We start from the raw sequence: 17,050 nt of genomic DNA on the forward strand, positions 1-17,050 counted from the left end.
CCAATTTGAGGTCCGAAAGTCACCTGCTCGAATCTTATCTGCCGCGTGCAAATTGCTATGACCCAGCATCACTCACACAAGATCTAAATATTTAATTGACTTCAGCTGGCGTTCCAATGGCGACAATAACGACCCTCGGGTCGATCCGATCCGATCCGAGGAACTGCACACGCACGCTGAGCTGCACAAAAGCTGACTGCTGAAATGAAATCCCATAAAGACGTTCAATGACAGTTAGCTAGCTCCACGAGCTCAATGTCAAATACACTAAGATCCAGAAACAGAGTTTATCGATTGGTGGATGGGCATGGATCCATTCCCAATCCCAGAACGCAACCTAACCCATCGCATCAAACGCACGTAAAGACGCTCACGGGGTGTGGAACTTACAGCAGAAACAACAACAACACTTGGCAAAAAGTTAATTTGCTCCTCCCTCCGGACACCCCCCAACTTCTTTCTTCCTTAATTTAATCATTCGTGAGCCAAACAAAAAAACAAGAAAGTGCGCCCGCTCGAGTCCTGTCGTGTGGCCAGTATTGCCCTCCTGTGACCCCTGTCCTCTCTCTACGTTGATGTCAGTACTAGAAGCACCCGTGACCTTATAACCCTCCAACGGTCAATGGATTCTTCAATTCAACAAACACTTTTCGCCTAAAACCAAAATGCTACATGGGACAGAAAGAAAGAAAAGAAAAGAAAAGGCCCTCAAATCAGTACACTTTACGGTAGATTTACCTTTAAACTAATTTTTTTATCATCAAAAATCTCAAACTGGCACACATGTGATAAATTTACACTCTGTTAGTTCCCATTAAATTTTGCAGTCAAATTGCTAAGCTAAATGACACGTGACGGTTAGCGGGTGTAACGGTTTGGGGTTTTATATCATCCGTTCGTCAATTTGGAGCCTTTAGCGGTATTGACTCAATTTTGCAAAAGCTAACGGATGATAAATTTGTTGTACCTATTTGAGATTTTTGGTAGTCAAAAAATTAGTTTAGAGTAAATTTGTCACAAATGTATTTTTGAGGTTAAAAAAATTAGTTTGTAATGAATTTATCACGGGTGTATCAGTTTGGAGTTTTTCGTGGTATTAACGAAAGGAAGTTTTTATTATATAATTATTTCGTTATATAATTTTACAATCAATAAGTGTCTTATGCAAAACATACGGTGATGACGTTTGAATCTACAATTGAGATTATTAATAGTACTATTAAGGAAGTATTTTTCTTTATGAAAAGGAAGACGAGGATGAACGTATATAAAAACCAATCACCGAGCCCTCCTCTCCACCCCTTCAAACTCCCACGTCAAAACATTCCCTCCACTTCTCGTTCTCTCTCCATCCTTCTCCTCCTCCTCTCGTCACCAATGCCAGGAAACAAACTTTTCCCCACATCCCACGTTCTTGTTCTTGTTCTCTTCCTCCTCCTCAACTCGAGAACCTCGCTATGCCACACCAAGGGTTTGAGGCCCGGGAACCCGGCCGGGAAGCAGCCGCCGCAGAACGCGACGCGGACCCAGTACTCCGAGCAGCAATTCATGAGGTGGGTCAAATTCGTGGGCAGCCTCAAGCACTCGGTCTTCAGGACTGCCAAGAACAAGCTCTTCCCTTCCTACACCCTCACCGTGGACAAGAACCCCGCCGCCGGCGACTTCACGACGATCCAGGGCGCGATCGACTCGCTCCCCTTCATCAATCTTTTGAGGGTGGTGATCAAGGTTCATGCAGGAGTTTACAAGTGAGTAAAATATTTTTCCTCTCTCTCTTCTTCTTCTTGCTCTGTACACACGTTTATGTACTTCCAAGCTCTGTTTTGCAACACATTTTGTCTTGTTTGACTAATGTTCTTTGGCTTTTTGGGGCTTGGCCTAAAAAAAAAAGTTGGTCACGGAGGAGAATATCTCCCTCCGTGACCATTGATTGTAGGGTTCCTCTTGTCCACACTCACTTGTTTTGATATCTTTCGTTGGCATTTGGTTTGAGATAGTGGCAAACTAATCTCTCTCTCTCTCTCTCCCTCCTCATATTTTGATGTACTCTGAAAATGTTGGCTCTTTTGACCAAACTACTCTTGCAGGAAGTAAAACTGTCCTTGGTTTGTTCTCCTTTCTAGCTTTCTTTCTGTTCGTTCTGGCCAATTTACTTAGGGCGTGAATGGCAACCATTCTATTTCAATATTTTTTTATTTTTCTGTTCTTACTGACGGGTTTGAAACAAAAATCCGTTTGATAGAACAATTTTATTTTTCCATTTTCAGGGGCAAATAGCCCGGAAATAGATTTGAAACATAAATAATAAATATAAATTATTTATAGAACATAAACAGAAATAAAAATTCTTTCCATCGTACACTCCCTCTCTCTCTCTCGCTTTCTCGCCGCCGGCCAAGCTAGAAATTTTATTTTGTTATCAAACTTGTGTGATTATCGAACGCGTTTCTTTGATCAGAAACTTGTCTAGGACATAAAAATAGAAAAATCTATTTATAACTAAAAATAGCTTCCGAAAATAGAATGGTTTTCGTTTGAGCCCTTGGTAATCATCTTTGCCATCAGATTGCACACATGGGGTCTGATCTGCACTTCCTTGTTTTGAACTTTTTTTCGCAGGGAAAAAGTGATTATTCCTCCATTGAAGTCCTTCATCACAATTGAAGGCGCGGGGGCAGATAAGACGATAGTCCAATGGGGAGACACAGCACAAACGCCAGGGCCAAGAGGCCAGCCCATGGGGACTTATAATTCTGCTACTTTTGCTGTCAACTCACCTTATTTCATAGCCAAGAACATCACCTTCAAGGTCACTACCTCTTCCCAATTCCATCGCTAATTTCTCTTCACGATTAATGATTTTGAGGTGGTTCTGAGATCACACAGTTCTCTAAAGTGTACACATTTCAGTGGCAATTTGTGTGGCAATTTGTGTCATAGTAAAAGACTCGGTGTGAAACCTCCACTTCTTTTTTTAAATAATTTGGAGTGACTATATCAAACACGGCAATTCACTAAGCGACGCGATATGTTCACAAGCATGAAAGAAACAAAAGTCTACAAGTCGACTTGAACCGATGTTACGGCGACAGTCTTCGTTGATATGTTTTAGGTTTTTCATTTAAAGGTGCTGAAATTCGCCTATTCGTGATTTGTGACATCATTATCTAACAATGACATGTATTAAAGTTCGTCCTTCCGGGGGATTGATGCAGAACACCACGCCGGTGCCAAAACCGGGCGCAATAGGGAAGCAGGCGGTGGCGTTCCGGATATCGGCGGACACGGCTGCGTTCTTGGGGTGCAGATTCTTGGGAGCTCAGGACACACTCTATGACCATCTGGGCAGGCATTATTACAAGGATTGCTACATTGAAGGCTCTGTGGATTTCATCTTTGGCAATGCTCTCTCACTCTTTGAGGTTACAACCCCCTTCTTCTCTCATCTTCATTTTCTACATTTCAATTGAGGGAAAGAACAATTCTAACATCGTGACTGGATTGTGAATTCTGGTCCTCTGTCTTCCTTGCATTCCTGCTTGAATAAATAAAAGACTTACCTAAGCTCAATTGTAATAAATCAAACTAATCAAATTCCAGAATTAAACACCGTTATCATCACTTTTTTTGTCCATAATATGATTGGCTCTACATATCACCTCAAAGACAGAGTAAGAGAACATGATAAACTTATTCCAATTCATGTCACCTGTTGAGTTGATTTGGTAAGAGCAGGGGATTTTCCTGTTTTCCTTAGCTTTTTCATTTCTTTATCTTTATTTATGTGTGTTTTTTTTTTAACATAACTTAATGGCCACAAAAATTTAGCTTTTGGAAGTTCATTTTTGAGGGAGTGTCTAGTGGTCCAACTCCTCTCAAGCCATAAGTCAGCACCACCATTTTGCAGGCCTATGAAGCCAGCTTTAACTTTTCAAGGACGGCTAATAGAGTGGGCACTTTGGTAGGAAAAGCTCTTCTAAAACCTAAAGTATTGAATGAAATGCTTGCATCATGAATGATGACATTTTATATCGAGGAGGTTGCACCCTTAAATCTTCATCTAAGACTTGTTTATGAAATGGCACTTTGGCATGCTGGTGATTTGAGCTGAAGTTCATTTTTCTAACACGAGACCGTTGGACCAGATTGCTCGGTGCACTCCCGATGTAAGGATTGTCCTAAAGGATACTTATGTCACGGCATTTTTACAAATGACATGCTTTTGTCATTTCACTAAACTCTGGTATGCATGTGTGTGATGCTACGATTCATAAGGCAATCCGGTGATGGTTACGTGGGATGCAGAGTTGTCACGTGCACGCGATAGCACAACACATGGGCGCGCTGACGGCTCAAGGGAGGAGCAGCATGTTGGACGACACGGGGTTCTCTTTCCTCAACTGTAAGGTCACGGGCTCCGGCGCGCTATATCTCGGGAGGGCGTGGGGTCCCTTTTCGAGGGTCGTCTTCGCCTACACCTGGATGGACAACATCATCATCCCCAAGGGTTGGTATAACTGGGGAGACCCAAGTCGCGAAATGTAAGTTGATGCGCGCACGCACACACGATCGTCCTCCTATCTTCCACATTGATTAGTTCTCTTCCATCAAATTGGCACTAATTCAAGTCTATCCAATAATTTTTCGGGATAAGCTCAAAAATAGGAAGTCTCTTGATCGGGCATTGTTTAGAGGTCCACCCAAAGATCCAGTTCTAATTGTGCTATTTTAGCCTTCTCCTAGGTGCAAAATATAGTAGGCCTTCTTTTACTAAAATGCCAAGATGCTTCCTTTGCACTTTGGCCGAATTCATTGAATAAATGTTCACTTTTATTATCAAGTTCTTGTGTTCCTCCCTTCCTAGAAACTAGGCAATCTCCCCCCTTCTTGAAGATGGTTGATCTTCCCTTCTTCGTACCGACATCTTCAAATGAAACCACCATATCGACATGGTCATCGGCTCACTCAAACCCCGAATTTCATAAAATTTTGAAGTAACTTCTCGGAATAATTTTTGGAAAAAATTTAGGTCTATGGTCCAACTATTCCAAATACCTTTTCATATGATCCTAGGTCATGAAGCACCACCACTATCACATTGTCCTCAACGAACCTAGTGCTTTGGACGGTGCCACCACCTTTTTTCCAATCAAGCCAAGCTTATGGGTCTACGTCTTTGTCATCTTACTCTTTTTCCCCTTATGCTCAGCTCTCTGCAAATATCATATTATATCACCAATTCTAACCGCCGAAATGACGTAACTGCCCTCCCGAATACTCATGCACCGGTCACCTATTCCCTTTGCGAGCACGGCCGGGGGCAGCTTCGGAATTTCGTAAATGGAAAGAGCTAGGACTTAAGAGGAATAAGTGACCTAAGTGCCATGTCCTTTCTCTTTTTCCCTATGCAACATCTACGTGTAATGCACCTCACTAGGGCATACCCAGAAACATTAAAAACCCTAGACCACCTTACCTAATCCATACAATCCCACCAAGGCATATCTCTCTAGGGTCTGCAAATTTTTGGCACTTATACTAAAGTTGGCCTTACACTTGCAATCATGCGCATAGGATAATGCTTTTTGTATAGACATGCTCATCTCATTCTATTCGTATATACTTCTACACATTCTCTACAAGCAAGATTAGGGCAGGACACATCTATAACGATTTAATTTTGGCAAGTGGGTTCATTTTATCGAGGGGTCAATATTTTCACTTTAAAAAGTATTTTAATACTAATGATGTTTAAGTTCCTAACTGTTGGGAGTGTGGGGGAATGCAGGACTGTGTTCTATGGGCAGTACAAGTGCATTGGCCCAGGGGCAAGCTTTGCAGGGAGAGTGTCATGGTCAAGAGAGCTCACTGATGAGGAAGCTAAGCCTTTTCTCTCTCTTAGCTTCATCGATGGATCTGAATGGATCAAGATGTAATATCACCATTGGGATCAAGATGTAGAAATCCACCATTGATTGCGTCCTAAATAATGTTAGATACGTGTTGATTCGCTAAAGTGGTATACGAAATGACGCCGTCGATTTTTACTAAACGTTGCTCGTTTAAAATACCCATTTGCATTGTCGGAAAATAGTATCGGCCCAGGTCTACGTCCATTGGAACGAAGTCTAGCTTCTTGATGAAAATCATTGTTGTAAAATCTCCAATTCATTCCCTCTAGATGAGTAATATTACATTGTCCTTAAGCATAATAAGTGGGCAAAAGCAGGAACAAGAAGAAAAATTCTTATCCTCCCCACGCAAATCTTCACCACATCCTCTTGTCCACCTCTTTGCCACCTTCACTGTGCCTCTCAAGCTTACCTAGTATGGCATTCTTGAAATTAATCACCTCCTGGGCTCTTGAGCAAGCGCTCTGCATCCTAGCCCCGCTCAAGCTGCTCCTCGAGCCCATCGCTTCGTGGAGCGAGAGCCGCCTCTTAGACCCCGGCTCAGGCCTCTGCTTTGGCGCGCTCTGCGACCTCAGCTTCGCCACGGACGACTCTGTGCTCGCCATGTAATTCGGGGACTTCCCACTTATTTGCCCCAAGGCAGGAGTCGTCTCCGCAGGCGCTCCTGTTGGACGGGGTGACGGGCCCACTGGGCCCGCATCGGCAGGAGCTAGTAAGTCGGGGCGTGCTGTGCGCGGTGGAGAACTGGCACTCGTTGCCGTCCAGGGCCCATTCGGGGTCGTGGAGGTTCCGGCGCTCAGGGACCAACAGGCGGGACGGGACCCGGAGCGGCAGCGGAGAGGAGAATGTGGGGTGGGGATGAGGTGGTGGGGGCCCAACATAGAGATCTGGATCAGAGAGGTGTGGCCTCATGGGCCTTGAATGGGGCCCGCCAGTGTCAACTTCCACGATCTTTGGGCTTCCTTCGGCGGTGGCGATGACTGTTGCGGTGTCGAGAGACGGGGAGAGCCTCCTGCTATGAAGAGATGCTGTGGATTCACTTCCTGCATCATCCAATCTCTCCTGAAAAGTTGAGAAGAATGAACAGGTGAATTCCGGTGCAACGAAAACGTGGCTTTATCTGCTAGATTCAATGGAATGTTGCTGATTGACATTGCTAATCAGCAATCCCGATCGGGAGCCACGGCATTAGAAATCCGGCCCGGAATTCAGCTTTTACGGCACAGTTATTCACCGATCTTTCGGTTAAGATCGGCCTGTTATCTCTAGAGTAAATTTTATCACGCCCCTCAAATTTCAAGAATTTCTAGGATTATTCCTATTGAAATGATTACGACACGCCTAAAGAAATCGAGAAGTAGCGGATGCTGGCGTGTTTCTACGGCTAAATTGTACCGTGGATTGTCGCGCCCGGGGCTCGGCGGGCTGTGGAAACTTCGGGGACGGCGAGTGGAGCGCGAGCTCGGCGGGAACGGACGGTGGCCTGAGCTCGGAAGAGAGATTGCATGCAGTGGAATGCAGCAGTGGCTTGCTTCCTCACCATATAGCCCCTCACCACCGCCTGTAGCTTCACAAGCCCTCGCAGCGCTCTCAGCGCCTTTCTTGCCTGTTTCACATCCAAAGACATTCACATACAGAACAAAACAAAGAAGGGAAATCTTCAAAATGCTCACCAAATATCCCCTGAAATTAGCCTGAATCTTCACAGCGGCCCACCTCTGGCCGCCGCCGAGCACGGAGCTCCTGCCACGGCTAGTGAGCCTAACGACGGCCACCGCCGCCTGAGCCGCCGCCACCGCCGCCCCCGCCGCCGCCGCGGTGGCTGCGGCCACCGCGATCGAGTGCTTTCTCTGCTCCTCCTCGTGCTCCTCTTCGCAGAACGACCTCAGCCAGGCGGCTTCGGCCGCCGATATATTCGGCGGGATTGTCGCCGGGTTGCCGCACAGGCCCCGGACGCGGCGGTCGGCAGCGTCCTTGACTTCTTTACCCTTCTTGATCCCGAACAAACCCTTGAGCCACCTGACTGCTCTGCCCATTTTGAGAAAAACCACCAGCAACTTCTGAAAATGAATCAGAAAACAAACGAAAAACAAAAGCTTTGGCAGGTTAATCGACGCAGTTGGGTCAGCTTGTTCTTCCCTTTTCCTCTCTCTCTTTTCCGGTTTCGTGCAAAGCGGATCTTGGATTCGTTAAGAACAGAGCTGCGATCATTTGTGAAAAGAAGACAAGTTTTCTTTTTTCTTTTTGTTAAAGACGAGAAGGCAGAGAAAAGGAACAAAAGGGAAGCGAAGAGGCGGGAAACTTTGATGTTTTCTATACTGTTGTGTTTGCTGTCGTGTTGAGGAGGAGCTGTCGTCAACCTCGAGCAAAACAGCATTAGGAGACGAAAAATGGGACTGAAACATGCAGAGGCTGTACGCTTGAGAGGATGACTTGTCGAACTGTGCCGGAGGGTTTCCCCCCCGCCAAAAAAAGATAAAAAAGATAAACTTTTTCGGTTAATACAAATAAATATTGGAATTTTCATTTATGGGTGTTCATAAAAAGTTGCAAATCACGTAAATTTGGCTAAATAAAGGAGAAGATTGTGTGTTTGTGTTCAAGATCGTCGATATATTTTATCCGATTGAGCTTCGATTTGGAGAGAGTTACTGTACGAATTCCTACTTAATATCATTGAAGTTTTCTTTCCGTCAAATTATTAAGTGGGTCTATTCCTGACTATCATCGTATGTCTCCCTATTCTACCTAAAAACTGACCCTATTTTTTATTTGGCGTAAAAAATTCAAATTAATAAATCGTGTCATTTTGTTGCAACAACATATGTTGGCCAAATGATGGTATTCTTATTTCTTCATGTTAAAGACATGATTTCTGGTTAATCGGTTCTCGCATAGAATCAGCATTTTTTATGTCGGAACCGGAAAAGGGGTCTCCCTTGACCCAAGAATCGGTCCCGGTCCACATCTTTTTCGGGCCGATCCTCTGGTCGACCCGGATCCGATGAACACCCCCTCACTTAATTCCCACGGCAAACAGGCGCGCGAAATGAAATGAACTGGAAGTTGTTTCCGAGGGACAGGCTTGCGAATGCAGACAACATCCGCCGTGCTCGCAGTAAATGAAAAGTCAACGTCAATGAACAGCAACTTTTCTAGGACACTTTTGTTGTTTCTCTTCGCCCGGAGTGGATGGCGATGATAATTCTAATATCGCGACAAGATCTTCCTCTGCTTGGGTCGCAGACGAATCTGACTGCTGATGTTTTCCAGGATTCCTTGCCGGTGCACAGTAGGGAAGCCTCTGGTTGTTTTGCCCATGGTGGTGAATTCTAGTTATTTTGCAGGGCCCATTCGGTGAATTACACTGAATATAGACCGTCAGATTAGAATTCGAGATATTCGATTTTTGGTATGTTTTAATCTTGAGAAAATTTACAAAAAATTTCTAAACCTATTATAATTATGCCAATATTTTTTTCCTCGATTCATTCATAAACCTTTGCAATTGTACTAATTTAGTATATTCGGCCGTCCAACGACATAATATTTTAATACCTTTCGATTTTTTTTTCTTTTTTTTCCTTCCCTCTTCTTCCTATAGTCGGTCGCCGAACCACGAGGTTGCCCTTGCTGGCAAGGCTTGACTTTCGCCGGTTGGAGGAAGACGAGGGAAGGAAAAATAAAAAAATAAATCAAAATGCGTATTAAAATGTTATATTGCTGGTCTACCGGCTAAAATTGCCAGAATGGACTGATTGACACAATTACAAAAGGTTTAGGATTGAATCTGCAAAAAAAAAAAAAAAAAATTATGACTGAATTGGCACGCTTGCAATATCTTTATGACTATTTTGATAATTTTTCCTTGATCTTGAATATACCACCGTCGTTTGGACAATTTACAAATCCAAAAATTTTAGCAAAGGGTTATAAGACAATTTATTGATCTTGAGTGCACTAAAGTCCTAAAATATGTCACGAAAGTACAGATGAATTTTAAAATTTTCGAATAGCGCAATGAAGTCCTAAAATTTGTCACAAACGTGGAATCGAATCATGAAACTCTCAAAAGGTGTTATCAAGTCTTTAAACTTGTTACGAAAGTGAATCGAGTCCTAAAACTTCTAAAAAGTGCCAAAAAATGCAATCAATAGAGGGACTTGATTTCATCAATTTGACAAATTTTATGACTTGATTACATTTTTTTAAAGATTTAGAACTCAATTACACTTTCTGACAAGTTTTGGTACCGAATTGCACTGTCGAAAAATTTTAAGACTTAATTGCACATTCATGACAAACTTTAAAACTTTCAATGCACTCATCCCTTTGGCAAAAGATCATCACAACCATCGAGGCTAGCTAGTGCCATACTTACTTCCAAGCTCGGATTCGAGTCTTAGCTGCTTCCGTTTCTCGGGATGCCTCAACTCATACGTGGAGGGCGCTTGATTGGGGCAAGTGCCTAACTTTCTTATACGCTTGTATCACGGGCTGGTGTTTGAACTATGACCGTGTGGCGATTCACGGCGATATGAATGATGTTGCGCACGAGTCAAGCCTGGTTTGAGGATTAATCATACACGCTCACGCTCACGATTCGTGTTTGGTGGAGAGTAGAGAGTGAACTGAGAGAGAATGAGTCGTGGGGAGAATGGGTGATGTTCTATTGATGTTTGAATGACGCAAGATGATTCACGTAGTGTTCGTCCTATGCACTTGGCATGACTTGTTTGAATCCTTGGGCATGGTGTGGCGGTTCGACTCTCCATGTTGGCGTGATGTCATTTGCAAGACCCATGTGGGCATTCTAGAAGCTTGGGAGGTGAGGGGACGTGTGACTCTTCGTCTGCCCACTAGCTCACTCGGTCGCTCGCTGGGTCATCCGTAGCATACTGCATGAGTATTGCATCGTGCGATGAGTCAAGCTATACGATCCGTGCATCATATGTGAATTGATTTTGATCGATATTTGCATCGTGCAGGGATTGATGCATGGATGATCCTTTTGATCCACCTGCATGACCATCTTGGCCAATGCTCCCTTGTTGTCGGTTGATTAACATGATTGACCATGAATTGATTCATTGCATGATCGGCTGGTCGTATCACGATCGATCGTTGATTATGGATTTTGCCGGACCGTGATACTCATATAAGAAAATACCTACTGTGCATATATATGTTAATAAAAACCTCTTTTTTATTTTCCTTTTTTTTCTGGAAAAGAGACCAGTGAAAAATGTTTTTCTTTTTAGATCCTTCTTTGACGCGTCTATATTGGCTATATATATGGACATATGCATGTGAAGATGTATATCTCGAGATTCCTGAATGATCGTGCTTCTTTTGGGGCCAAACCCCCTCGAGGTCCGAGCTATGTCTTGTTCACGAGTTGGGGCAAGTATTTTAATGGGTATTTTGATGGGTCTGCAACTGAATTTGTCCTCTTCGCCTCTTGAAGGCAAGGATAGTTTTCGGGTTCTTCCGAATCGGGCCTGGGCTCATGGAAGAAGACTAGGGATCATCATTCAGACGCATAGCTGGTGGCCCAGGTCAAGACCTCGTAGGCGTCAAATTCTTCGAGTAGACCGACCCGATCGGTGTCACTTCACAGGAGAGAGAGAGGAGAAGAAGTGGAGAGGAAACGAGGGAAAGGAGAACAGACTGGGGAGAGAGAATTACGATTTGCCTTATTGCATGCTCTCTGAAGCGAATGGAAAAAGTTGGGTCTGAACCCAAGAAGAGAAAACTCAATCCACCGCCTCGCAGGTCATTCTTTTTCGTTTTTGTTCTTCGCTTTTTTAGTTATCATTGGACCAAACAAGTTATCAGGTGAAAAAATCTAATGAAATATGTGTTGGAAGAGAGTTCATGGAGGAAATTCTTTGTTTTGCTACATAGATGATTACTATTTACCCCGCTTATGGGAGGTGAAGCTTCTTGGCATGAGTCCGATGAGCATTTGAATTACTAATTAGATGATGGGTTGGATTGGAGATCTGTGATTTTTCAGTTAGTGCCTTGTTCGTTCGAGGGTTAGGTTGGTGAGATTGGTTTTGAAGTTGTACTTGGTGTTTAGGCGATCAATTGGTTCTCGGTGTTAGAAGAGGGAAACTCGTGAAATTTTTCAAGAGGTCGGGATTGAATTGCTTGATTTACATGGCAGAATTTTGACATTCTACAAGACGCAGAGGGTGATTGATTTTACTCGTTTCTCTGTTGTTCCGATGCGTGTGTGTGTGTGAAGACATTATTGAGTAAATCCCTGCCATGTTCAATCCAATGGTAGATATAGTTGAGCTCATGTCGGAAAACCAAATGGTCTGGTGAATGGATTGGAACAGAAAGCTCAGGTAGAGATGAGACTAGCCTGGTTGGTTAAGTGGATGGGTTGTAGTTCTTCTCATGGATCATGATGTATCGGATTCATCTAATAGAGTCTATCAATACTCGATAGGGAATTTTGAAGAGATGGACTCATTTGTCTATCGGGGAAGTACCGCTGTGCATTTGGACAATTTTTTGTATACAGTATGTTGCTTCAAATGACATGCCTAAAATTGTGGAATTCCGTGAGGGAGGTCTGTCTGTCCTTAGAAAGAAGTCATGAGTACTTTCGTGCAAATGAACTCTTGTGCATTAGGACTGGAATGAGCAGTTGACTGAACTATATCTGTCCACACTTTTCCACGAATTGATGTTGCTCGGAACACTGTTGATTTTTCCACATGGACTTAATAAAAGCATCAAGTGGCTCTTCTCAGTTGCTCAACCACTTATCTTGATGAATTGCTGACTGAGCTTTCCTTTCAATTCAAAGCGGATACTGGAGTGGGACCTCCAGGACGGTTTTTCTTTCCACGCTTACACTGCACTTTCCAGGGTGGCTACTCTACTATAAGAGAGGAGCTCAAACAATCTGCCTTATTTATGTGTTTTGAATGACTGTATACTTCTAGTTCTCTTTGAAGAGAAAAATGATGTGATTAGGGAATTCTATTTTACATGTTTTACGATTACAGCAATTCGCGTTTTAGTGCTCGTAATACAGTATGTGTAGCTCATTCAGAAAGCAGTCATGTTCCTAGAACGTGCAAATTTTACATTCTGACAAAACCTGATGTCCTGTTCAACATTTGGAGAAGTTACATTGCTTTCCATTTCAAACTCTGAGAGGGTTTTCATTCTCTTCTTTAGATATATTCTGTTCCGGGAAATGTGATTTCTTTATGAACTTTTTAGCTCCAACCAATTGTTGCAGGTCTGGGGGATAGAATTACTTGGAGTTATTTTCCATTGTTAAGATTAAGCACTTACAATGTGTGGTCCTGAAAGCAAAACTTTAGAAGTCTTACAGGTTATGCTTGAATTTTGTCCTGCTTCATGGCACATCTCATTCTATGTATTCTTTATCTGGCAATATCATATACTGATCTTGATCATATCTCGCGTACTGTATAGTCTGTTCATATTGGAGGAAACAATATAATCCTAGTCCTGTTATTGCGGCATTTAGTTGCCAACAACTAGTTTTAGAAGTTTGAACTTGGACTCTATTTGCTTGCCTAGCCCATCTAATACCAGCCCTCCACATTGGGTGTTGTCAATAGTTGGTTCTTGCTTATGGAAGTTGCTCTTCACTGGTCTTAAGTTTGCAATCTCCTTCTGTGTTGGCCATTTCTTTCTTCCTCGTGAGTCAGTAGTAGTGTTGCTAGTGAATCAACCCAGGTAGTGGGTCGTTGCAACCCTACCATATTTTCTACGTGTCTTGTTTGCTTATAACCTACGAGAGCGTGATATTAGCTACATAAACCGTTCATGATTGCAGGAATCTTTCCTCACCTCATGCGAATGAAGAAAGATCCGGGAAATCTACTACTCAAAGTAATATTGTAAGTACAGTTTCCTTGCTAAGTCCCTCCATGCATGACCACTTTTATTTTTGATTTCATTAGATGGCTTATTCTTTCTCTATGTTTCTGCAGGGTAGTTCTTGTGGGTCGAATACGAAGATTGAACAAGCCAAGAGATTTGCAGTTGCGCAAGCGCAGCGTGATGGTTGCACTGGAAACTACCGGATCTTCGATTCGCCTTATGGAAACTTTCTAGTACCCGTCGTTCCTACACGTGCGGACCTAAGTGGATAACCGTTCTTGCGTTTTCCAATTTCCCTGAATTGCATTGTACATACCAGTACTCTTTTTATGAAGATCATACATAATGGTAAAAATGTGCTAAGCTGTGTGTTGTGAGTAGAGGTGGCAAAATAGGTTTAGAACCCATATTTGACCCATATTTCATGGTGGTGGGTCATAAATGGATTCCTTAAGTTTTAAAAGTGGGTCATAAATTGGTTACTTAGAAACTTAATGGGTAAATGGGTTTTTAAAAATGTATAAGAAACAATTTTCTCTAAATTGGATTTTAATATTAAAGTGATTTAACAATATAGGTCGGGTCGGGTCGGGTATGTGTCACAAGATTTGTATAGCATGAAAATGTGTTAAAACGGATTAAATAGGTCAATATGAATCGGATCATATTCGATCCTATTCAAAATCAACCCCATCCGATCCATCAATTTGACACCTCTGGTTCTGAGCATCATGACTGGTCAGTCAACTGTTTCATCTTGCTGTTCCCAGGCCACGGCATCGCAATAGGTTCGTAAAACTCTCTCAGCAATTTTTGCTTCTTATTAGTTTAGTTAGTCAAAACTTGCAGTGGTTGAAAAGAGCCGGAATCCTCTGCACGTGCATGCTGCTGGACTGGTAAAGAGTGCACGAATAATTTAAGGAAAAGCTCCGAAGTCATCTTGGTGTCTGGCAGGATTAAAATACTTTCCCAAGTGGTCGGTAATATATAAAATTGCAAGCTTGGAGAAGAAGAAGATGCTCAAAATCAGATCGAACCGTGCCCATGTTTTTCTGCTTTGAATTTTTTAAGTAACGAAGGGTAACGATTCTCGTGCAACTTGCCAACTTCACAATCTTTGCACTGTTCTTATCGTGTGGACTTTTGCTATTAACATTTCCCCAGTGGCGGTGTCGTGTGGCGTTTTGGGTTGTGAAAGTTCGGTTCATGTCTTTCCTTTTGTACCTATGATTTGTGTCGTCTCGGATGGTTACTAAAATGATCCCAATCAAGGGCAATGGCAGGGAAGTTGTTGTTCCTCTTTTTTTTTTTTTGGGTCTCGGATGGCGGCTTGAATCGCCCGTTTTGTGCTTGTAATTGGTGTCGCCTCTGCGTAGATTTGCTTGTAGTTAGAAAGTGTTATAAGTAGGATTCAGAGGGGACCTACGGATGGTTCTTGGGTTAGGAACGGTTGCTTCGGTTTGAATCAGCAGTAGGCCCTTAGCTGAGTTTGATTATCTATGAAAGTTCGACAGGGCATGACCTATGTGTTGCATCCTTTGACTCAAGTTGGAGAATTTGTAGTCTCATCTTAAATTCTCTCTCTCTCTCTCTGGAATTAAGTCAACATTTTGCGGCATTTTCTAACCATGGGAAGTCAACCCTCGTAAATTGGAGGACCCAAGAATGTATTAGGCGCCATGTAATTCTCACGCCTTCTTTATTAGAAGAACGATAAGATGGAATAGCAACCCGACTTATCTATTTGTGGGCCATCGCCTTCCATGCATAGAAAAGGAAATGCGACCATTACGGCTATCGAACAATTTCCGATCATCAAATAATTTGCACGCGAATTGGTCTAAAATATCTTTCGAAATTTGTTTATTATTTCGTAAATAAAATGAGGGGATGCAGAAGGCAGGGCTGGTGATCGGAATGAAGCCGTAATAAGGTGGTTGTACTCATTCGAAATTGCGGTTGGATCTTTTAACCCGGAAAGAAAAGGACAATGTACAAGATGGGAGATTATGGATGGATATTTGAACAAGTGGAGGGTGTATGCCAACGATTTATGACGTCATCTTCCAAATTTTGTTTTTGAAAAGAGCAAAAGGACAGAGACGTCATTTTGGCAGTGCTTGAGGTCTATCTCGAAGCTTTTACGTTGTCTTGAAATGAGATGCTCGTGTTGGTGGGCTCCGTGCGGGGTTAGGACAACCTTTGGAATCTCATTTCCAATGTTCGGGGGGGAGAAATTGAACCGTCAATTTCGAAGACGTGTGCCGAATTGGCCATGGACAAGACAGGATGAGCTAAAACTTAGAACTGGTTTAGGTATAATTTTTACTTATCACCTGGGTTAGGTCTAATAGTCTGTCTGTCTGTCTGTCTCTCTCTCTCTCTTTAATTTTTTTTGTTCTGTCTTTTTGGCTCATTAAAAAGGAAACTCACGTGTACATCGGTCCGGTCCAAGGTTGTTTTTTTTTTTGGGTCGAAGTCCGGTCCAAGGTTGAATAAAGCCTTTTTTATTGGCTCGAGACTCTTGATAGATTCATATTCGTTTCGAGTTTTAGATCTCCCAACCCCTTACCTCGAAGATTAATTAAATCATCTCATGAATTAAAAACCATGAATAGTCATTGACTCTCGAGAAAAGGATAAAATTGAGACCTGTTTTGGGACATACAATGCATTACAAATGCTCGTAAGGGGTCATATTGAAACCAAAAAGTATAGGCTAAGGCGTATTAGGGACATCCTTCCATTTTGGGGAAAATGAATAGTTTGAAAGTATTCTTATAAAAAATGATTATTTGTTTCATTTAGAGAAATGAGTTAAAGGAGATTGTTTGCATTATTAATAACAAATTATGCCTAAATATGTTCGTCGATAATAAAAATATTTTTTTGTCATTTGACTTTCGTAAACAACATGAGCAATCATTTATAGAAAATTATTATTTAAACCGGTAATTTTGCACATGCAAGCCCGGTTGAATTCTCACACCTTTTTCCTTTTTTTGGGCTAAGGAATGTTTTTTTTGGTCGAAGGCTAAGGAATTAATGACCCACAAATATGGAGACAAATGTTAAAGCTTGACATACTGGAACGCCGGGGAAATAGCCCATTCGGTCCTAAACCTATTGCATGGTTACATATTCAATCATAAATTTTTTAATTTTGTGAATTTATTTTTAATTTTTAACCATTCAACATTCGGCAAATATCGTTGAACTGTCGGTGCACAGTGATTGGGTAATCCTGCCCCGCAACT

General features: G+C 42.5%; 3 protein-coding genes and 1 long non-coding RNA gene across 5 annotated transcripts; 2 read left to right on the top strand and 2 right to left on the bottom strand.

The window, feature by feature from the left end:
- The first annotated feature begins 1,292 nt into the window (after positions 1-1,292).
- Positions 1,293-6,049, top strand: LOC115749113 (probable pectinesterase 53). Of its 2 annotated transcripts, XM_030685810.2 has the most exons (6): positions 1,293-1,748; positions 2,620-2,809; positions 3,216-3,422; positions 3,908-3,961; positions 4,306-4,541; positions 5,789-6,049. In XM_030685810.2, exons 1-6 carry the CDS (start codon positions 1,378-1,380, stop codon positions 5,934-5,936), a joined length of 1,206 nt encoding a protein of 401 aa, XP_030541670.1. In that variant the 5' UTR covers positions 1,293-1,377; the 3' UTR covers positions 5,937-6,049. The 2 variants fall into 2 exon arrangements, with proteins under 2 accessions (XP_030541670.1, XP_030541671.1); XM_030685811.2 differs by lacking the exon at positions 3,908-3,961.
- An 84-nt stretch (positions 6,050-6,133) lies between these two features.
- LOC125314895 (protein IQ-DOMAIN 25-like) lies at positions 6,134-6,808 on the bottom strand. Its single transcript, XM_048278185.1, has one exon. The coding sequence runs from the start codon at positions 6,791-6,793 to the stop codon at positions 6,269-6,271; it is 525 nt and encodes a 174-aa protein (XP_048134142.1). The 5' UTR covers positions 6,794-6,808; the 3' UTR covers positions 6,134-6,268.
- Positions 6,809-6,847: 39 nt separating this feature from the next.
- On the bottom strand, positions 6,848-8,232 carry LOC115749112 (protein IQ-DOMAIN 25-like). Its single transcript, XM_030685809.2, has 3 exons — positions 7,586-8,232; positions 7,308-7,518; positions 6,848-6,974 (listed from the first exon to the last, which is right to left on the bottom strand). The coding sequence occupies exons 1-3, from the start codon at positions 7,946-7,948 to the stop codon at positions 6,961-6,963; spliced, it is 588 nt and encodes a 195-aa protein (XP_030541669.2). The 5' UTR covers positions 7,949-8,232; the 3' UTR covers positions 6,848-6,960.
- A 3,309-nt stretch (positions 8,233-11,541) lies between these two features.
- Positions 11,542-13,941, top strand: LOC115749114. Its single transcript, XR_004016299.2, has 3 exons — positions 11,542-11,687; positions 13,747-13,810; positions 13,904-13,941. It is a non-coding gene; the product is annotated as an uncharacterized LOC115749114 (long non-coding RNA).
- The last annotated feature ends 3,109 nt before the right edge of the window (positions 13,942-17,050 follow it).

The sequence above is a fragment of the Rhodamnia argentea genome, chromosome 4, assembly GCF_020921035.1.
Source record: "Rhodamnia argentea isolate NSW1041297 chromosome 4, ASM2092103v1, whole genome shotgun sequence".
Taxonomy (NCBI): domain Eukaryota; kingdom Viridiplantae; phylum Streptophyta; class Magnoliopsida; order Myrtales; family Myrtaceae; genus Rhodamnia; species Rhodamnia argentea.